Source organism: Macadamia integrifolia, chromosome 14, assembly GCF_013358625.1.
Source record: "Macadamia integrifolia cultivar HAES 741 chromosome 14, SCU_Mint_v3, whole genome shotgun sequence".
NCBI lineage: Eukaryota > Viridiplantae > Streptophyta > Magnoliopsida > Proteales > Proteaceae > Macadamia > Macadamia integrifolia.
Genome location: NC_056570.1, coordinates 23465711 through 23489118, shown reverse-complemented (window position 1 = coordinate 23489118; position 23408 = coordinate 23465711). Strand labels below are relative to the sequence as shown.

The window sequence follows — 23408 nt, the reverse complement described above, 5'->3', positions numbered from 1 at the left end:
AAATAAAAAAAGCCAATATTTTACAGTGTTTTTTTTTTTTTTTAAGGTTACGCCTATTATGGGCTATACAAGACACCCATGGAAGAAACAATGAAGAACCAAGAGAGGGGCCAGGATGGAGAACCAAGAGGGCCATACACTTCTTGGAAAACTAGAAAAGGTATATAATGAGGCTCATAATGATGCCTTTTCCAGATGCACTAGGGGAACTTGATCCACAGAGCCATTGACCAAGTCCAGAGCAGTCACCAACAATGTTTTACAACTTGGGATCGATCTTGACCGATGTTGATTCGGATGTTCGGTGCCAAAATATAATTGAAACCATTTAACAAAAGCAAAATAGACTGTTTATCGTCGAAAACAATCTGATTCTGGTTTTGTAGGTCATTTTCCCGACTAAAATCGAGTTAGAACTATAAAACCGATGGTTAACCACAACCAATGGTGTTACCGTATTAATGTGTTTCATTGTTTTGGTGAGCCTTTACCAAAAATAAGAAAAAACGTGTTTTGATGAGTTACTTCTATATTTGATTATTTGTGTTTTAATGGGATACAAATTACGGAGTAACATATTTAATTTTTGTCGTTATCCTTTATTAATAATAATTACAAATCCAATCACCTTCTCATTACAAGTCTCTAACTTCAACTTTCAACTTTTACTTCAACTTCAACTTGATAAATTTTCTATTGTTTCTTCCTCTTCCATCTCCCTATTTCCTACTTTGCACTTCCTACTCCCACTCTCTCCCTCATCTCTAAATGTGAACTAAATGTAATACATTACATATCGAATTTGCAAACCGCTTTCTAACACTGACACTATAAAGCTCATGTAAACCTATTGTGAACCAAATAACAAAAAATGATTAGAAACCGGTAAAACCAAAATCTGATAAAAATGATTATGATTTCAGCTTACTCCTATCTAGTGTGGTTTTGGTTTCACTTTTATCAAAATGTAAATCGAATCAGAATTAGACTAAATAACTAAAATCACACCGTTTGACACACCTAGATTTACCCCTATTCTCTTTTTAAAAAAAAATAACTTTTATTATCTTTTTACCTTGGGTTGTACCAGTGGATTTATATCGGAACAATCAAGACTCAAGATAGTCTCAACGTTCTAAAACTATGGAACAGTCATGGGATTGGTAAAGGCCGATACCATTTGGTTACCAATCTGAATTGACATGGATCGGATCATATCGGATAGATCTATCCTTTTTTTCTAAATCAATTTTTATTACGCTTTTACCCATGGATCATACATGTATATCGGGATCAAAAAGGTCAGAATCGGGGATCGATCAAAACCAATATCATTCCAATCTAACCGATACTAATCAATCCTAGTTTTAGAACCATGGTCTCTACCAATACGGATCCAATCTGGGCTATTTCGCGATTCTGATCCAATTTTTGAAACAATGTTCTCCAATGGAGCACTCTTTTACAGATCTAATGTCTTGTTTTCGCAAATCCTATAGATTTTATTTTTCCCATGTCTCTTCATGAGGTCCATTAAAGAGACCAAAAGAGATTCACATGGGTTTGTTTTCCACACGAAGCGTTGGCAATTTGGCAAGTTGGGTCTCCAGCCCCACTCCTACTCCTCTCCCTTAGCCCCTTCTTGCAGCATCCCCAGCCCACCACCATCCCCTGCCCCACCTCCATTCCTCCACCCCTGCCTCTCCACCCACTTCCAAGGGCTTGACCCGTTATAAACCAGTTACAGGAAGACATGTAGGACGAAGCTGAGAATGAGGGTTCCAATTGGAACGAGACCCAATTTCGACCAGAGAAAAATAATCACAATCACAATCATAGTCCCCACATCGCTGCAAGATTTTGCATCAAGGCATTCCCAACGGGCAACGAGTCAAGTTGTTCTATTTGATTATTCTAATTTTATAAGTATAAATTTGGTGGTGGCCAAACTTATCTCAGTTATAAGGAGAAAATCACAAAAAAAAAAAAAAAGAGAAGTCTCTATCACAAATTTTCCTTTTCAAGGGTCTATTAGGACCATACAAGTGTCCACAGAGGAATCAAGGAAGGACCTATAGAGGGGCCGGGATGGGGACTAAAAAGGCCACACTCTAGTATTATATAAATACCATAACAAGAAAAAAAAAAACTGCATTTGGATCTTTGACAACTGCCTTTAATCCTTGATAGTGTCACCCTTAATTGGATTTGATCTCTATTAATTGGGTAAGATCTTAACTGGAGCAGGCTATATATTTATCAAAATAAAAAAAATAAAAAATAAAAAACTTAAAACAATCTGGGACTCTGGGCATAGATTGGATCATGGGCCGAGTTATAACCTATTGACAGCCCTACTTATGGGCCAGACAACTAAGTAAGATCGGTATCAGTAGAGTTAAAATTGCTCGAGTTTTTGCTAAACTGTGTTGCAAACCCAAGAGAAAGGACCTTGGGTTGGATGACGTATCCAAAGCTTCAAACTCACTAAACCCATCTAGCATAAACCCAAATCCTTAACAAGATGTAATCTTCCACCAAAAAGATTATGCAACCAAGAATTCAATTCTATCTTGATTTCTCCAGTTGAATTCTCCATAACCCCCCCCCCCCCCCAAAAAAAAGGGATAATACTATATAATTCTATGGAAAAATAATGCTCATACAGTACCTACACCCAGATACAGTAGGGTCGAAATGACACCCCCACCCTTGTGAAATACAAAAAGTTCATCCTAGTTGATACCCATGTGTGTCCCCTCATTGGTCACAAATCACATCCGTTTGAATGAATTGTGGATTTCTGCCTTTCGAGGATTGCTATATTGATGGTTTCGATCGGATCTACCGTAGCAACCAAACAGCAAACTCCTGTGCACAATTCAAATCTCAACTCATTGATGACAGAAAGAGCAAGCTGGAACCAAACACTGGTTCATCCAGATACCTCCTATGTCAAGTGTAATGACAGGCGGTTCGAGCTGATTAAGAAGCCCTAATCAAATGGAGCAAAGCTGACAGAAACTCATATTTTGGCCAACAATGACCATGTCTATCAAGCAGTGATAGAACCAGCAGAGGAGAGATAAAACTTCCTACTCCATTCCTGCCACACTGCTCTGTATCATGTGGTTTCTCATCTTTTTTGTTTCAAACAGGACAGAGACCACCCTGCACAGCACACTAGTCATGGAGGATATGAGTCTGCTAGAGAAAATATTAGAAGTAAATAATGTGTTAGAGAGAATTCGGAATATAATCTAATGAAAGCTTTGTATTATTAGTCTACCCAGAGACGCATTCTTTTATACAGGGCTTCTCACCTTTTAGCAACCTACAACATTTGGTATACATTGTGTTTACAGCCAAAAGAATGACAAAACTGAAAAAAGAGGGATTAATAACCCTCCTGTACATATTTCACAGTGAAAAATTAGAGACATCAAACCTGTAGATTTGACATCAATGTTGCATAGAACAAATAATATGCACAAAATTATTGTACAGCTTCTTCGCTTGCCGTCTTGTTCTGAACTGGAGGTGTCATGCATTCCAACCCAACCAGACAGCGATTCTCTATTGCAAAAATCCTACAGCGAGGCCTACCACTTCAATCAATCAAACCCGAAAACTTTCACCCTTTTTACTTGCTTTAATTTTACCACTTCTGTCAGGTAGGGGAATGGTTAGATGGTGAAATCTCCTCCCTTTGTCTTAAACCGGTATCAGCAGATTCATATGCATGAGGGTACGCTAGAGGCTCTGGGGTCACAGTGTCAGCTGCAGTATATGCTGGTTCAATGTTCTCATTTATGCTCCTCTTTGGTCTCTTTGGCCTCTTGGGCTTCTGCTGTTGCAAGTCAGTATTCTTAGCAGAATTGTCCAGCTCATAGTCAACTGAGTTGGGTTCATTCATTCCTGTGAAAGAATCACTGATTTTGGGAGCTTCCTGAGACCGTGCTTTTGGAGGGGTTTGCTTGTCTGAGCTTGCTTTCCTCTGAAACCAAAAATAAATAAATAAATAAATAGCATAAGATATGCCAAACTCTGCAGTGTAGTAGGCTAGTAGCAGGTTAGAAATCATTATATACAACCTAGAAGTCGACCTAGGATGGTAACCTCCATTGCCTTTAAGGTTACGTTTTAGTTGCAAGGGAAATGAAATTTTCTAACCTAAAAAAATAAACTTCTGTAATCAATACCACAAATAATTATATTAGTAACGTCAAATCATTCCATATTTGGTTATAAAAATCCACTTTACTTTCCATCTAAATCCCTTGGATTATAAAACAAAAAACTTTTTCTTTTCTTTTCTTTTTCTTTTTATTTTTTTTATTTTTTTTATTTTTTTTATTTTTTTTATTTTTTTATTTTTTTTATTTTTTTTATTTTTTTATTTTTTGCTACAGGTCGGTAAAAGTATATTATAAGAATGAAAAAGAATTGAGTGCATACAAAGAACTCTTCAAATCTCTTTTCCACCTTCAGCATGGCCATCAACAAAACAGAATTCTAAAGCAGACAGAAAATCAGATTACGTGAATCCAACTTTAGGCCTATGCTGATAGTCCCAGCTAAAACCATAGCTTATAAAAGGCGGACCGTAATCCCAACTGGAAGTACTTCGTGTTGTTGCCACATGCTTAGCCAATTTATCAGCCACTGCATTTATTTCACGGTAACAATGCAATATTACCCATGAAATTCTGTCCAAATAACTCCTAAGAAACTACCTTTTGTTGGAAGCACCATGGGATTTCTTGATTATTGATGCAATTCACAACCTAAGAATCGCACTCAATCCACAACTTATCCACACCTTTCGCAGCAGCTCTATGGAGACCATGGAAGAAATCCACATACTCCACCCTAAAGTTGGAACCTATTCCTACATAAATCGCAAAACAGCCCAAATCCAAACCATTGTCACTTCGAACAATGTCGGCTGCTCTTGTGCAACCTTGGTTATCCAGAAAGCAGCCGTCGATATTAAGCTTATGTTATCCCTGGGGCAGCAAACTCCAAGTGATCTCAACGATGTGTCTGGCACTCTAATTTGCAGTGGTCACTTTTTAACTTCTTAGAGGAGAAGATCTGCCATGGAGGTGATGTTAATGGGAGTCTGGGAAGAAAAGTCGCTTAAATATCTCATCACATACTGCCCAACATAATTCGAGGGCTTGACCTGATTATCAAAGCGCCTCCTGTTTCTTTCTGCCCAAATATGAAATGGAACAATAATCGGTACAGACAACCATACCTTAGTACAGTGAACCACCTTCAATTTCCTCCACCACCACAAGAAAAGTTCCTCAATGGAAGGAAAGCCCGTCCACCTCTGGTCAAATAAGCTCAAAATTGAAAACCAAATTCTAATTGCAAATTCACATTCCAGAAACAAATGCCCAAACGTTTCCTCATTTTTGCAACGCAGGCTGCACCTTGACACCAGAGGTAGACTTCTATGAACTAAGCGCCAGCCAAAGACAGAAAATCTCAGGTGAAGCTTTTTGCCACACCAATCCCATCCACCCTTTGATAGGGTATTTTTCTCTCACTTTTACCTAGGCAGATGAAACCGTGAATCTTCTTGATTCAGTTAAAGACTAGATTTGGCTATCTTTCACAGCAACAGAGGGAAGAGGAATGGAACTGATATGATTATGAATATTTTGTAGTACAAGGGAAGAAACATGAGGAATATCCCATTTCCATCCTTTGATGAAATCTGAAACTGAAGCCGCTAGACTACAATCAGGAGGATGATCATGCACAATATCATCATATATCCTTGAGCTGCCAAGCCAACAATCATACCAAAATTAATTGAAGAGCCAACTCCAGCATTCTCTCACATAAACCTTCCTCTAAGGAAAGATGCGAACTCTCACTTTTCAGTTTTAATATGCCAGATTAACTTTGCAAGCAATGCCAGCAACGCCAAGTTAACCTCCTTTAGATGACAAATGCCCAACCCATCTTCCATCTTTGCCTTACAAACATGGTTCAAGGTTTCCACCGATACCGTCAAAATTTCCCACCTTTCCACGATATCCCAGGACTCCAATACCAAATACCATATGACTTTTAAAATTCATTGGTTTCGACCAGTATCGACCAAAATTCCCACAATTCGACCGAAATGTGGGAATTTTCCTCGAAATATGGGAATTTTCGAGTAGACCAATGGGTCAACCTTTATAAAACCTTCGTAAATGGAAAACCAAGCCTTCTTATTTTAAAATTTCGACCCTCTCCCCCTATTTCTTCTCTATGAAGTGGGAAACTCAGGAAAACACTCAAGATTTTGCCCTTGTGGCATCAAATCTTCATTCTAAGCTTGAATCTTTGCACATTCATAGCAAATCTACCTAAGAAAGGGAGTTTGGACCAAAAAAGGTAAATCCCATCTCCCCAAACCTTATGTACCATCCTTTGAGAGCATAGGTTCATTTGGATATGGTGGTGGGTATGGACAATAGGGTGGATCTTCTACTTCATTTGGATAGGAGGGTAGTTCATGGGGATGGGTCATCTTTTGTTGACAATATCTTTGGATATTCCATCCCAACCTTGTGTGCCACATCCAAATCCTATCACTATGACTGAGTCACTCCCTATGCCGGGATACCTACCTAATGTTGATGTATCTTATAGATGGGCAATGACGGACTACCAAAACAATTGGGCCCAAAACATGCTATGTGGTGCATTCAGAGGAGCGGCTACGACATCTGTAGTGGACGCAACTCGTGGACTGGAACCGCCTAGACACTCTACTTGGAATTGGTTGTTGAGTGTTGATTGTTGAGACTTGAGACTTCAAAGATAACTCACAATTATGTAATATTATTATTTATTTTGGATCCTTTACATGTTTTAAACTTTTAATAATGTATTTCACATTTTTAGTCACTAACTTATATATGTGCTTATATAGTATAGCTTCAGTCAACAACTCAACGTACATTAGCAAACTTTGGTCAACACCACAAGTATGACTTTAGATGCTTTTTCCATGAAACTAATAATGTGAATGGGTTAGAAATGTCTACAATAGGACATACACAAAAAATAGGCAATAAAAAACACATTTTGGAGGTCGAAACCAAAGTTTCCACCAAGCCGGGGAAATTCCTCAGTTTCCTCAAAATTTCCCAGGTTTCCACTGAAATTTCGATCTCCCCAAGGGTCTAAACCCGATATTTTGAACCCTGCTTACAAACATTTGTTCCATTTTATAGTGATAACCTGAGAGGAGGTTGCATCACCACTCCAGATGAAATTCCAGATCCAGTGCTCCATCTGAGAAGTAGAAGACGCCAACTAAAGATACACTGAAAAGTTGTGCAAAGGGATGTTACTCATTACCTTTTTCACCAATTCAACCCTACCAACCAGAGATAGAAGCTTTCCTTTCCATGATGCAAGTTTGGCCTTGAATTATCCATCAATGTTAGAATCATGTCTTTCTTAACCCATCCTTTAAAGACTTCCACTCTTAGATAGTGGGTCGGAAACTCAAATCTGGAATGTTTATGACTTCTTAGATCCTACGCTTTCAAGCCAAAGGAATTGATCTCAAGAAATTCTTTCTTTTCTCAACTCTCAAGGTAAAATGTTTTTTTACATGAGTAACCTTGGTAAGAATTCAGAAATCGCTTTAGGTTCTTTATACTTCTCAAATCTTCATTCATGAAAATTAAAGATCATCAGCGTACAAGAGATGAGGAGTGTAGATATTTCAAGGCCTAGGAATGGACTTCACAAGGCCTTTGTCCCTTAGGTCGTGCAATCCCCTACACAGAGCTTCTTTAGCAAGAATAAAAGGCACAGTTGATAACGAGTCAGCCTGACGCAAACCTCACTTTCAACTCTAAAGTATCCAACTAGCCCTTCATTTAATAGCACAGATAATCTGGTTGAGATCAAAATCTGCTTGACCCACTCTTTCTATGTTTGAGCAAACCCAAATTTTTTCATAACATCAAATAAAAGTTTCCACTCTAATGCGTTGAATGCTTTTTGAACATCCAAGTTCAACCCGATGCAAACACCAAAGCATTTATCACACATCAAATTTGTGAGCTCTAAAGCAACCCCAATGTTGGAAAATTTTATTTTTCCCTTCTGGAAAGCACCTTGCTCTTCAGAGATCAGACAGGGAAGCAAAGGGGCCAAATGGGTTGCCATGATCTTAGGGATCAGCTTAAAGACAAAAGTCCCTAAGTAAATTGGTCGATACTGACCCACCATGCATGCATTATCCACTTTAGGACCAAGTTAGAAAATGCTTTCGTTATTTCCTTAAAGGAAGGAATCCCAGTAAGCTTGGCATTACCCGCCTCTACGAGCACTTATAGGATCACCGAAAGAACTGAGTCACTTCTCACCGATTCATCTCTTTTATGAAAGATTTCAAAATGGCTTGCCACGCGATGTCCAATAGCTTCCGGATCTAATGCGTTGAATGCTTTTTGAACATCCAAGTTCAACCCGATGCAAACACCAAAGCATTTATCACACATCAAATTTGTGAGCTCTAAAGCAACCCCAATGTTGGAAAATTTTATTTTTCCCTTCTGGAAAGCACCTTGCTCTTCAGAGATCAGACAGGGAAGCAAAGGGGCCAAATGGGTTGCCATGATCTTAGGGATCAGCTTAAAGACAAAAGTCCCTAAGTAAATTGGTCGATACTGACCCACCATGCATGCATTATCCACTTTAGGACCAAGTTAGAAAATGCTTTCGTTATTTCCTTAAAGGAAGGAATCCCAGTAAGCTTGGCATTACCCGCCTCTACGAGCACTTATAGGATCACCGAAAGAACTGAGTCACTTCTCACCGATTCATCTCTTTTATGAAAGATTTCAAAATGGCTTGCCACGCGATGTCCAATAGCTTCCGGATCTGACAAACCAGCTCTTGTATGTCCCTCATCATGTTTCTGTCTTTCTTATCTTAGCTGATAAATGAAAAAATTTAGAGCAGTGATCACCTTCCTTCAACCATCTGATTCTGGATTTTTCACCCCAAAGTTTTTCTTGAAGCATTAGAGCCTTATCGAAATCCTCCCTTGCTGCAACCTCTTGTTGAAATAAAGCTTCACCTAGCCCAGCTTCCTCAATCTATTGTTGAATCAAACCAAGGACAGATCTTGGTTTTTCCACTTCAACATCAATATGAGGGAAAACCGATCTCACCCAAGCACGCAGGAGGCCCTTTAACCGTTTCAGCTTGGCTACCACTCTAACCATTGGGGTACCTCTCATAGGCATAGCACAAATAAAAGTTGGCTTACGCTCTCCAATAACCAACCGCAATGCTGCACGAGCACAACCATTGCCAACACTTCTAACATTCCAGAATAAGCACTTCATTGGGAAATAGTTTTTTGAGTTACCCCCATGGTGTGACATGCAGCCACGCCCACAGCTTGATTTTGATGGAGAAGACCATCCACACTCACGAGCTCCTGACCTGTTTTCCCTTTCCTGCGATTTGGAGCAGTAACCTCTTGCACTCCTCTGGCCCGGGCATTTCTACGAATCACAGGGGTGAAAGGAACTGAGTCCTTTTCCATAACAACAGCCACAGTGAGGTCATATTGAACTTTTGCCATTCTCCCATTATCCTAAGTCGCCAACATCATTGGAGAATCACTAGCCACCGCAGATTCGACCATCTCAGGTGCAGAAACATCATCCATTGGAACATGTGGTACCACTTCCAAACAACCAGTCCCTAACTCCATAACACCAAGTGTGATCCTTCAGAGTCCCTAACATCGTGGCTAGGGCTTGGGTTTGGGCTTGGAGCAGCACCCAAATCCATTAAACCCATTTCCATCTGCCCACTGGATTGACACACCTCCATGATAGAACCACCCATACGTGAGCTGGGAGATAACGATTGCTCCATATTAGGAAGATCCTCCTCTGATTTCTCCAAATCAGAGTCCTTTGAGATTCCATCCTCCACCCTATTGGTGCCAAAAAGGAAGTTGTATTCCCAATAGGAATTTGCCCCTGGGAAGACTCTTCCAGATATGTGTTACTTAAATGATCATTGGACACGTAACCTTCCAAATTTACTTGCCTAATCGCACTCACACTCATCTTTTCATTCAATCTAAAAAGAAAATAATAATTACATCTAAAAAGCATTATTACTAAATATGGTAAGAAACGTGAGTAGCTTATACAACATTGTTTGGATATTGATTAGCAAGTTTCCTATTAGGTTTAAGAATTTTCACTTCCCTTGCAACCAAACGGAGCCTCAGACAACCAAGACAAAAGCCAGTCCAACCTCCTTCCAAATCAGACAGTCCATAATAATTTTCAATACCGAGTAGAAGAATGGGCACGGTAAAAGAAAGAGGAGCAAAAAGATTTACCAGACCTTTTTAGTACTATCCTTGCGCTTCTCCAGATCAGGAGTGCCTTCATTTCCAGAACCCTGAGTATTTGTAAGCTCTTCGAAAGATGCATCCCCATCAGCATCCACCCGTATGCCCTTTGTAGCATGTTTCTTCTTTTGTCGATCCTTACCCTGGTATTCCAGAAACAATAATTGGTATTAAATCTAACTAGCTGTAGACCAGTCCTCCCAATCAGCCCCATGAAGGTTGAGGGTTTTTCTTTTTTTTTTTTTTTTGGTGTTTGGGGGGGGGGGGGGGGGGGGGGGGTTTGCGGCAAAAGAGAGCCATAGATTACAAAAACAGAAGGAAAGGTTCACATAATAGTGTGCTAGAAAATTGTAAACTTAATTTTGAGAGGAAACAAGAACTAGAAGGCACCTGCAATGGAGCTTCTCTCAGTTTCTGCTCCAATTGGGCATCATCAAGAAGTAAGGAAACGACGTCCTCAGGAGCCAAGAGGTCACCTTGAACATGGCCACCTGTCATAACCAGCTGCTGTACAGTATTTTTCTGACTTGCTCTTTGCAAAATTTTCTCTTCAACTGTCTCTTTACAAATCAAACGGTACACAGTGACCTGTACAGCAAAAAAAAAGCTTCTCAGATGACAAGAAATTTTCTCCGAGAAACCCATGTGATCCAATCGCACAAATGCACACCATGCCTGCATGTGCAAATCAGCCAGATCTGTGTAATTCTGTTTCCACCAATGTGATACCAAACCCTTTTAATACCACCATGCTTTATGGAAAAAGAATGGTGCCGACCAATTTTAAAGGGTAAACCAGGAGAGGGGGAGTTAGGGGAGTTAATGCAGGCCCATTGCCATCCTTAACTCCCCCCCCCCCCAAACCAAAAAAAAGGGGTGGACAAAAATTCAACTATTTGGGCCATAAAACCCAAGGAGAATGAAGTGAATTAAAACAAATATGTCAATGGCAAATTTGAATCAAACAGCTAAAAAAAAGAGGAGAAAACTACGGAAGCAGAACCTAAAACTGGGCAACTCAAGAGAAAAAAAAAAAAAAAACACTCAAAAGTTCAGAGAAAGCAATATCATAAAATACCTCATAAGAGCACGGGGCAGATTTTAAGGGAGGAAAAACTAGCAGGAACTGAGAGAATCAAACAAGAGAATAAAATTTGCAATACAATCTATAAGAAAATAATAATAATAATAATATTGCAATGTTGTTAAGTACAAAAATTATCCAAGATTTACTCTTCTCTAACAAAACCAGCATCATAGACAAAGTACTTCTTCAAACTAAGGAAATCCAAGAAATTTGTCACTCGGCCTTATGCTTAATAAAATTTTGACCAGGTATGGTTAGATATACAAGTAATAGACAACCATACCAATAAATCTATAAGATAAAGAATCTTTTACCTATTCTCAAATATATAATCGTCAAACTATAATAAATTCCTGGTTTATGATGTTTCGTATAGGGGTGTCAAAACAGTCGGTCTGGTCAGTTTTGGTTGAGTCTTAACCAGTCCTGCCTGCCCCTTTGAGGGCCAGGACCGAAACCAACCAATAAGTCCTCGAAGCCAAGACCAACGCCGGTTAATAACCAGTCAGTTCTCAAGTGATCTGCGAGCCAAAAAACAAAACTAACCTCCTTGGTCTGACCAAGTCGATGAGCTCTATCCATTGCCTGTAGATCCAAGGTTGGATTCCAATCACTTTCATAGAATATGACAGTATCAGCAGCTGTCAGGTTAATTCCGAGTCCACCAGCTCTGGTACTTAGCAAAAATACAAAAATGTCACTCCTGCAACAAGAGAAGATAGTTGCAGTTAATGCCATCTATAAAGGTTCTTATTCCATCAATCTTTACTAGGGAAAGGAGAATAATCTGATTGTAACAAAACCATGGCACAATAACCAAATTATGTCAAAAGAAATGCCTACCGGTGCTGGAAATCTCTGACCATGTCACGTCGATCCATGATAGTTGAAGATCCATCAAGTCGAAGATACTTGTATTTCCTATAATTCATGTAGTCCTGCAAAAAAATAAATCAATCAAACCTAGAATCTATTCTAAAAAATCTGTTAGAATATAGGACATGTGTGCCAAAGGGGCACCATGGGGATTTCCCCCCTCCACAGACCCTATTCAGAGTGGGGGGCTGGATGGGGAAGGGTATTTGTAATTGAGATATGACCTGTACTCTTGTTTGGATTATGAATCCTGTTTGGGTTAGGACTTGTACTCCTGGTTGAATTAGGACTTGTTTTCCTGTTATGACTCTACTTTGCTAATTATAAATAAAGGGCTTGGGTGATCAATTAGATCACTCATGTATTCTCCCCATTTTGCTCTCAAGAAGGAATTGTTTGTTTCCAGAGTTAAATCATTTGCAATGTTCTCTGCGATCTGACATTCCCAAGGCATATTACAGTAGCTCTTACAATGAGCTGCACTTTAAAAAAATTATGCTCAACCAATATTCAGTTCAGGAAACTAAAACTCATCAATCAAAAACCTATCATACCATCCTATTTAGCTTGCTTTTTACAACTAATCAGGTAACGTCACATTTCTAAAAACTTGAAAGAAGTCAACTAATACGACACATTTATACATTATTTTTACAAATCATTGGACAAGTTTCCTATTTGTCATAAAGTTGATTGAAGCAAGTATGCCAGTTACTCCTGAGTCCTGGCAGGTTGCAAACTCAACATGTAGACATCCTCCATGGAATATTGTCCACTATTAAGTATTGATATCTTGGACTTCCACTATAAAGTACTGATGTCTTGGACCAAGTAGAGTTTTCCGGGAGTCCCTTGATAGGGAGGAGACAGATCATTACAATGAAAATTAATGGTTCAAAATTTTTCTGAAGCCTATTAATAGAGGCACAAGCCAACTATGAATCAATGAAGAATTTAACAGAAGGTAGTAGGTACGTAGTGGCTCAGATGAGTCGAGACCAACAAATATCATTTCTGCAGTACACAGAGTTATCAAAGAAACCAAATCAACCAACAAAGTGAATGGAAAGGCACTAGCAATACCTCTAGAATATTCAACATCTTAGTCATTTGGGCAAACAAGAGCACACGATGGTTCTCAGCTCGTAAGCGCTTCAATAAAATATCAAGTGTTTGAAGCTTCCCCGAGTCCTGAATAAGAATGACCCAAAATCTTAATTTTGTATTTATATGACACAATATTCCATTAATCTTTAGATCAAATGAAATAGAAAGGAACAGAATGATATACCGTAAGCATTTTTGCAGGGTCGAAGGGTTGCATGGGTGGAGATGACCCGAATATCTTGTATGTGAGCTGAAGAACGGGCTCACAGACAGATGACTCTGAGTCTATCTCCTGCATCAAATGATGAGTACCACAAGGCTCTCTAGGTCCATTAAACTCTGATGTTCGTGCAAACCCAAAGAAAAACCGCTTCACACAAGGATTGTGTAGTTCTTCAAGCATTTTGTATGCAAAGTTTCTATCAGAGCAGTGGGCATTAATCTGTCAAGAATCAAGTATTAAAGGTAAAGATAATCAAAATGCTTGAATTTTTCTGCAATACATGAAAAACTAAGAACTTACTGGAGGAGCTCTAGTTCGTGGGATGAAAGCATATGTTGAGTGAAGAAGCCTCGTATTTGATATAAGTCTATCCTGATGAGAAACAACTAGTGCTTCGTATGGGGCAGCACCAGAACCAGTTGTAAGCTTCCTTCTGAGTAACTTAGACTCCGACCTAGATGGCATCAGCAACATCCTAGTAATGGCTCTCACTTTGCCACTATCAAGCTGACTATACTCAAGGTCATCACCCTCAGCTTCCATTAACAAGTCCAAGATTTCATCTAAGAATTGTCGATCCCACCTCATAATGGAAAACAAAAGCCTATCCATAAACGAACCTTTGGCTAGAAATGCAACATCTGCCGGGGACAAATCCATCAAATGGGTAAAACCAAATGTCCCACTGTTAACAGGGAAAGACCCTTCTGAGCTTTTATCGTATGAGAGTACAGACTGATAAATATTTACAGGGGAGAATATATCGAAAAGCTTCCCAAATGATTCTCTTTGGACTCCATGACTGAATGCTGAGAGGCGTATTTCAGCACTTCCAATAATTTCTTGATGTACAAGCTTTGGTATCTGAAGTCACAAGATTCAACCAGGTTTTAAAAGAAATTTTCCAAATGCAACAAACACGTATGATTACAAAAAGAAGATAAGAGCAATCAGTCTTTAGGAGCTACCATGTACGTTATGCGATTCTGACCTCCTGCATAGTGAATGTCCTCCAATTCCCCAAAGGGAGGGGGCATAAGAGAATTTGGGATCTCTCCAAAGTAGAGGTATGTGCTCCCTTCATTCCTTTCAAACAACTCTGGATGGTTGCATACCTATCATTATAGAAGGAAATGTTCATTATTTGCAGGCGATGAGTTAATAGGAAACAAAAAAATACTAAAGACAAATTTTAAACACAAGAATAATTCATTTCTAGCAAATGCTCCTAAGGAGAATGATAAAAACTTATACCTTCCTCAGTTGGATGACAATATTCATCAAGTTGAGAATTTTCTTCTCATTAAGATGTCCTCGGCTGCCATCAAACAACTCAGCAAGAGATATTTTATTCTTTATAGCTTGATAAAAGGCCAGTTGTCGAGAACTCAACTTGCAGTTCACTGTGACCTCCTTTTTTCCAGTCATTTCAGTTATTACATCTTTTTTAACTCGTCGCAACATAAAAGGCTTCAGAATTGCATGCTGTCAAAAGAAAACCCAACATTAAATATGGGCCAGAAGCTCTTCTTCAAACTTGTAAAAATAGTAACCATCAGCTACTAAGACTAAACATATATTCATATTTTCTATAAGGATGAATAAATACAACATGACATTTAACTTGAGAGTAACAATGAACTAAACAATGCAAGTGAATCATCAAAGCTAACTGCAAATTAATTACATTTACCATAAAAAATTAATAAATAACAAACAGAGGTATCTCTCGTATACCATCCTCCATCTTCTTTTCTTTTTAATTTTCTGCGAGTGTACACTAGTATATATTACTGTCAACCACAGGACAACAACTAAACAGCTTAGATTCCTCATTTCTTCAGATACAGCTGCACTCACCAATCTGTTAAGCTGGTGTTCATTTAAAGTTCCTCCATGCTCTGCATGATTCTCAATGCTGATAATAAACAAAGAACAACAGTATGTGAATATAACTGAGAGCAATAGAAGATCAGATAAGTATAGAGCAAATAACAAACTAGCCAGAAGTAGGCATACCCTTTTGAAAACCACTCATTAAACTGCTCATGGCTGTCAAATAAAGTGGGCATAATGAAATGAAGAAGTGCCCACAGCTCTGCCATGTTATTCTGAATGGGCGTACCAGTCAGAAGCAAGCGATTTCTACAGTTGAAACTAAGCAATGTCTTCCACCTTATACTGCAAAATCAAAATATTTATCATAACCATGATAAAGAACAAATGACATCAACAATCATGAAAATACTGAAGTCTATGAGATGACAACTTTTAGTGGGAATTATAAAGGCCATGATCATCCAACAAGAAATAGAAAAGTGGACCTGAAGGACAGATGGCTAAACACCCAACAAGGAATGGAATAGTGGACAATAAACAAGTTCATTTAAATAAAAAAATCCATCCTCATGGAAAAGTGGGAATTGAAGAAGCCAAATACTACATGATATTTAAGCTGATCATCAATTTGGGAGACGATTGATACCTGTTAGAACTTTTAATTGCCTGTGCTTCATCCAATACTATATATTGCCATTTCACACGTCGGAAATACTTCTCATCAGAGACTAGCAGTTGGTAGCTAGTTATCAGTATATGAAATCCAGAGTCCCTGGCAAAAATGGGAAAACTACATTAGCCACAACCCAGGACAAACACAAGGTGCAGTATTGACTATAGAACAAAATATTCTGATCAAGGATCCAAGAAATTAGTTGCTGGCAGAAAAGAACAGTAAAAAATTGACAGAGATCAAAAGAATCTCTTGAACTTGATCTTTAAATAGCTCATAGGTATCTTAAATTTCCATTAAGGGTGGATTTGAAAAGGGGAGACATAAAAGGCATTGTTGGGTCCAATGGAGATAAATGATTTTCATGCAGCAGAAACCAAAATCTCATCTGCAAGAAATGTTATTCTTTCTTCCAAAATGTAGCAAACTTCATTGTTGGGCTTTGAATATGAATTCAGATCCAACGACTTGTTATTGGTTGAAATAGAGAAAGATCACAAATCACAATTTTACTTAAAGTCATTGACACATCTTAAGAGAGGAAGGTGATGATAATATTTCAATAAGCAAGATCAATAGAAGCACAGTTATTGGTGAGTCCCTATCTATTGCAATAATTTGCAACCCCAAGTTCCCAAACCAGTCTTGGGTCACAATGGGCCCACCCAATTGCTAAATGGTCAAGAATTAAAGGTAGTGGCAATTCTGCAACTTCTGGACCAGACCAGGCCCTTAAGAGTAAGTAAACCAAATAGTGGATGTATCAGGAATTAATTCTAAAGGGCAAAGGACAATTCTGGATTTTAATATAAAGGTGGGATAAAACAGAAATACTATGAAAGGAGGAGGGGTTTTGTGTAATTAACACAAACCATTGTCTTACTTGCAAATAAAAGAGGAAGTTATCTTCTTCCTCCTCACAATAGCACAGATCTCATGACAACTAACCCAAGTCGATTTAACAGCGACAGCTCAAGGACTATCCGAATGGTGCTGAAATTTCAGATATGGAATAGCATAGCCTTAGTAACTAATCAAAAGCCAGCCAATATATATATATATATATATATATAGTAGGATAAAATAATGTGAACCAGAAAACAGAGTAGGGAATCTAGACCTCATAATAAGAATGAATTAACAATCAATTAATACTAGATTCCAAGAGAGAATGTTGACAGAAAGCCAAATATAGCCAAATATATAAATTGAAATCGAACCAACTGGTAATGAATTACAACAGAATCTAGCAGGAAATTGGTCAGACAACAGGGGATCCACCAAGTCTAAATAGGAAGGGAGGAAGAAGAAGAAACAAGAAGAGTAAAGAAGAGCAGACGAGAATAAGAGGAAGAAGAATGAGTAAATGAAGAGGGAAAGAAGAAGACAGACAGAGGAATCAAACCAGAAAGGGAGGACCGGATCGGTGGGGAGGAGAGAAAAGGAAGAAGACAGATGAGAGAAAAGGAGTATGCTGGCCTACAACCTTAGCACACCACAACAAACTCAATTTCTTCCACTCATTCAACTGTTTCAGTAAAGATCCGTACAAGATTACTTTCTATAAAGAAGTAAAGGGGGAAAAAGGGTGTTGCCAGTGCACAGGCTCCTACCACTGCAGGGTCTGGGGAGGGTCATAATGAATGCAGCCTTACCCCCGCTTCACGAAGAGGCTGTTTGCCGACTCAAACCCGCGACCACTAGGTCGTAACGGAGCAACCTAGAAAACTCCCATACGCAGCCTAGAAAGGGAGGATCCTTAACAACCTAGGACTCTAATAAAGGAGTCTAAAACAAGGGTGGAGACTTATAAGAGGAAACCCAGCATGACTGAACAACAGAATAAAAATATAAAGGAAACCAAGTCCTAACAGCTACTAGGATCCTGGTTTTCAAGGAAACCAGACAACCCCAATCGCATGCCTGGTTTGAGTCAAAAATTGGTTCAATGATAAACCAGACCTTTCCTCTTGTTCCTTCTACCTACAATCTGCAAACCCAAGTACCCAACCCCGTAAAGCCTTCTCCAGTAGCTTAAAAAATTTCTGTGAGAATAAATTCATACGGTTACTCAGAAGAAAGTAAAGAAAAAATAGCTGGAGAAGATTACCTTCTATAGAGACGCTTTGGATTGATGTTCTTCCTAAGAATCTGCCTCTCCTGAAGTCCACCCCAGTATGGAAGTGTTTTTAAGTCGGGGCAGAAACGACTAATTTCATCAGCCCAGTTGTTCAAGACAGAAGCAGGAGCAACAACCAGGAAGGGTCCCCATATATTTTTTTCCTGATAAAAACAGCTGATTCATGTAAATACAGAAGTAGATAAAAAAAAAAAAAGTAATTTTGTGAACAACCATTAAAGAAGGATCAATCACCTCAGCTAAATGAGCCAAGAATGCCATAGCTTGGATTGTCTTTCCCAGGCCCATCTCATCAGCAAGGATACCATTCAAACCCTGCAATAGAAGGAAAACTATTAATAACCAAGTGGCATCTTGATTAGGTAATAGACAAGTTCATTTAAAGATTGCCAAAGAACCTGCTCATAACAATTGACCAGCCATTGCAGACCCTTTAACTGATATTCCTTAAGGGAGCCTTTAAACAACTCCGGTGTCTGCACTGATGATGTTACAGGCATTGTAGAGCTGAAGCATGAAAAGCAATGTTTAAAATCAGAAGTGGACAAATTGAAGGGCATATCACCATCATGTTAATATTGTCCATGAAATAAATGTACTACTCACGGATGAAGTAGATCTATATTACTAGATCCTACAATTGAGGTGTCATTTGGCTCGCCTTCAGTTTCCGCTGCTTCACGTAGTTTTTGGCATTCACTATCAAAAGCACTAGTTATATTTTTTTGCTGGGAGACTGCCTGTTGAGCAGCTTTCAGAGCCTCCCTTTTCCATTCTGCCTCCTCAGGATCTTCTTCTCCTGGCTTAACATCTGAAGAACTCGGAGGTAGATCTTGGTTATTTGGTTCTCCATCACCCACAGGAAATGCTTCTGAACTTAGTGGGGTAGTTTTGTTCTGCATGAAATGACTGTAGAGCTCTGTCTGTGATAATAGGAAATTCAGTCTTTGCTGTTGTCTTTTTGCTTCACGGAGCTCCTCTTCACGCTTCATAGCTTCCGCAGCTTCTCTTTCTTCTTTCTTTCTTATCTCTGCCTGCAAGAAGAGACTTTACCTTGATCCAATTCTAGCATATGCAGATATAGGATTCCTTTCCTTTAAATTCTTACTTAAACCCTATATATACGAGTCAACCAGCCTCCCTAGCCCCCCCCCCCCAAAAAAAAAAAAGGTGGGGTGGGGCTTTCTTAAACTCCGAAGGCACTCCATTAAAGAGTAGTTGCCTATATCTAGTACATGTTAGGGATTCTTATATCTAGAACATGTTAGGAACTCATCAACACACTCAAACAAAAAGATAAGTGGGCTCAATTATTTGTCGATATTCTTTGCAAGTTATAATGTATAACTACATTTCCAGTTAGTTTCTTTAATGCACAACATATCATTCAATTTTATTGGAAGACCACAATATAAATTGGGTTCACAGTATCCAACCCCCCATTTAAGAGTAAAAAACACTGTTTCATGTATCGGTATCTAAGATACAAAGAAGGCACCATTCTACTGTGGGAAAAGATTTCATCCACACACATCATTCTAATATTGCATGTGCCACCCTAAATCCAGACTGTTCATTCATCAGCAGCATAACTCGAAGTGCTGACTGAGTAGCAAACAACCACAGCTAAAGCCCAGACCATCATGACTTTTCTACTAACTTTTAACCCTATCTCTTTTTAACATCCAAGTTCCAGTTCTGAATTAGTCATTAGGAACTGCTGAGCAATCAATTTTCAGGCTACACCCCACTAGAAACATGACCCACCATGGAAAGGTTCCGCTGCACCATGCATGCAGGTTAAAATGTAGTGAAAATTAGGATCTTGGAACTCAGTCCATTCAAGAAATCTTGTCCATATAAATTGCAGTAGTGTGGAGCTGAGGGATATAATTTCATCTGTTCACTAAACAGAAACCTGCCAATTTTACAACTTGTAGGGTCTATGATAATAGAAGAAAATTGCTAGCACTAAAAAAATGTAGTTCCATGAACTGTACAAACCACTCTTCCCACGAACACGTGGGCTTTCAAAAATGCAAAAATCAAAAGTGAAAATTTTAAGGCCCGCATGTAGTGGGAGAGTGGTTCATACAGTTCAAAGTGGGAGCATTTCTTCATAAAAGAATTCAGTTCCATTAGTTGCACATGCATGTGTGAGCACACCAACAAACAGACACATTTTCCAGAGACCTTCCACTAGAATTGTCAAATATAACTGTTTTTCTGTGGTTCTTACTTTTTCTATTAATATTTGCTTTTTATAATTCTTTTAGAAATGCATAGATATGCCAAAGCAATAACTGATAACCCAAGATGTCTAAACATGGCCAAGACAAATGCATAAAGCAAGTAAACACACACCTGCTCCTTGTCTACTCTTTTCCAAAATACCAGCATGTCCCTAGCCAACTTCCGAGTGCGGATCGCTGCTCCCCTCATCAATTTAAGAGACCTGCTGATCTTCAGTTTCACCTGGCAGCAAGATCAACTGTTAGTAATAAAGCTTATAAAATAAAACAATCCATGCAGAAGTGCTATAGAAAAAAGAACAAGCTTGCTATGGAAATTAGTGACTTGTATAACAGCACTTGCCTCTCTTTGACATGCTTCTGAGCACCTCTTAGCATCAGTTAATTGTTTCCTATGGAAATTAGTGAAAAATCTGTGATGCTTTGGTATATCTCTTCTCACAATGTTCACCCAGACTTTCCCTATGTTCTCCATCTCCTCTTTCTCAATCAAGGCAGGATCTTTCTTCATGATTTGCTTCTTGGGTAGCCTGCGCTCAATAATCTGCACCAAAGAGGCCCAAAACTGAATAAGACAACAACCAATTGGACCTCTCATCCAAATAATTAAAACTCAAAGCAGATATTAACCTCATATGTCTCTCCTTTCTCCAAGACCTTCACATAGTAAACCTGCAAGGTACCTCCCTCAGACATAATAGACCTTTGTATCCCACCAGCTGCCCCCTCAGGTATGGAGGAATCCAAACCAGTGTCACTGACTTGGAGGCTGAACTTCTGAACTGAATTATTGGCTGATAACGCTTTTAATCTCGCCCGAAGTGATTCATACTGGGGCTGAGGCTCATCCATTCCACCTCGACTTCGAAGACCAAGTCCTCTATCAGAGGCCATCATCGCAGTTAGGGATGCCAAATCCAGTGTACCCTTTAAATAATATTCATCTACCCAGACATCCGAGAAGCTTGGCAAATTCAGGGATTCCGCCAGCTTATCATAAGTTGGAGGAATCCTATAACTGATGCCCTCGCCAATATCCAAATAACCAGAATCAAATGAGGAAGAGAACCTATCGTTCCCATATTCTGGTGTGATATCTCCATCATAGTAGCTCCCATGCTTGAGAGGACTAATTTCCCTAAGATACCCCGATGGGCTTTCCATCCCATGTAACACTCTGTCCTCATTCCCTGACTTTCGGCCTTTGGAGATTAGATTACGTTTTGGAAGTGGCATTCCCATTCTGGTGGATGCCGGATTTGCTGAAGACTCTTTGAACCTCACCCTCCGGTACTTCTGAATGTGTTCCCCCAGCATCGAATGGTAACGCTCCTCTGTAATGTGGTTCCCGTAGCCGTCGTCTTCGTCCTTATCGTTGCTGTTGGTCTCTCTCCTGGCAGAAGAATTTGAACCAGTCTCAGCATCCAAGCGCTGCCGCTTCTTCTTGCGGTCCAATTGTGAAGACCTCCTTAACAATACTCCATTCCCACCGTTCACCATTGTTTCTTTACCTGTTAAAGAACCACCAGTGTATATAATTCACAATTGCCCACCCCAAATCTTCCCCATTAGCTCAACTGGGGATCTCAAAAGAAAAAATTCTAAATATAATTCACAATTGCCCAACCGAAATCTTCTCCACTAGCTCAATTGAGGATCTCAAAAGAAAAGACTCTACCTGCTAAGGATTAGGAGAACAGAATGACGAAGTGCCAACGTACTCAAGCATAAAATCCAACTGGGTTGTTCTAAATTCCACTCCAAATCAGAATGAACCTCTAAAAAATTCGAAAATAATTAGAAACACAAAATTTAAGAAGCAAAAGTGCCTACTTTGGCTACCTCTGCTCTCATCCTGACTACTATTCCCATAAGTATCAAAATCATCATCTTGTTGGGGGAGTTGAAAGTTCATCAAAGACTACAATACAACAACCCAAGAACTAAAAACGTAAAGCACATAAGAAAATAAACCTCAAATTCATCAACAACGTGTAACAGAAATTACATAAAAATGAACAATATCAGCAGAGCCCATCGCATCAAAACCCACCAAAGAAGGAAATTCAAACCCTAATATCTAATCCAAAAACCAAAACACAATAATTTCAACCTAAATGCCGCGTTCAGACCAGGAAACCAAAAGAACCCATCTGAGAAGAAATTAAGAGAAACCCATATCACAAACCTCAAGATTGAATAGATTGGAGTATGAATATCCTTTCTTCGAGGGGCACTTGTGCTCCATAGATTTGGGTTTGCAGGCTCTGATAAAGGAACCCCAAAACCGAAATTTTGAGTTCACTAGAAAACATAGAAGCGAAAGCTTGTGAATTATTATTAGCAGGTAACAGAGCAAGATGAGTCCTCCGATGAGATGAAGTCTGATAGAGAGATGAGGGTGCAGAGGATAAGAATGAATAAGAGAAGTTATGGAAGTCGAGAGACGGAAAGAGAAGAATCGATGAGTCCGGCGGTAAACAAGAAAGCATCTCGAATGTACTAACGTGCGCTGGTAGGGTGATGTTCGTTGAAGTGTACCAATTGTTCCATATGTTCGTCCACCATCACCAACCAGAGCTCGAGATTGCTCGCAGACTGTGAAGGGAAGCTTTTCCAAAAATAGCGGGGGAGTATGATTGGCCTCCGTGCTCCACTGGTTCGGAAATTTTGACCGTGGATTTCGTCCCTACTCGGAGCTTACAGGTGGCCCACTCATTGGGTGGTCTCAATTTGGGATTGAGGAAGTGGTCCTCTAATCCTCTGAGTATGATGGACCTTTCCTCTTGTGGATTAG

The 23408-nt window shown here is 39.2% G+C and overlaps 1 protein-coding gene across 3 annotated transcripts; it reads right to left on the bottom strand.

Annotated features, from left to right (window-relative positions):
* Positions 1-3256: 3256 nt before the first annotated feature.
* Positions 3257-23408, bottom strand: LOC122061314 (chromatin-remodeling ATPase INO80-like). 3 transcript variants are annotated; one of them, XM_042624544.1, is made up of 22 exons: positions 22800-23408; positions 22445-22532; positions 21242-22122; positions 20955-21155; positions 20724-20834; positions 18966-19393; positions 18758-18866; positions 18594-18674; positions 18330-18502; positions 16193-16318; positions 15727-15888; positions 15568-15625; positions 14962-15192; positions 14676-14822; positions 14008-14571; positions 13669-13926; positions 13461-13568; positions 12345-12439; positions 12048-12204; positions 10805-11002; positions 10408-10557; positions 3257-3997 (listed from the first exon to the last, which is right to left on the bottom strand). In XM_042624544.1, the coding sequence occupies exons 1-22, from the start codon at positions 22857-22859 to the stop codon at positions 3671-3673; spliced, it is 4713 nt and encodes a 1570-aa protein (XP_042480478.1). In that variant the 5' UTR covers positions 22860-23408; the 3' UTR covers positions 3257-3670. The 3 variants fall into 3 exon arrangements, with proteins under 3 accessions (XP_042480478.1, XP_042480477.1, XP_042480476.1); XM_042624543.1 differs by lacking the exon at positions 22445-22532 and adding an exon at positions 22290-22389 and having other exon boundaries at positions 22800-23407; XM_042624542.1 differs by lacking the exon at positions 22445-22532 and having other exon boundaries at positions 22800-23407.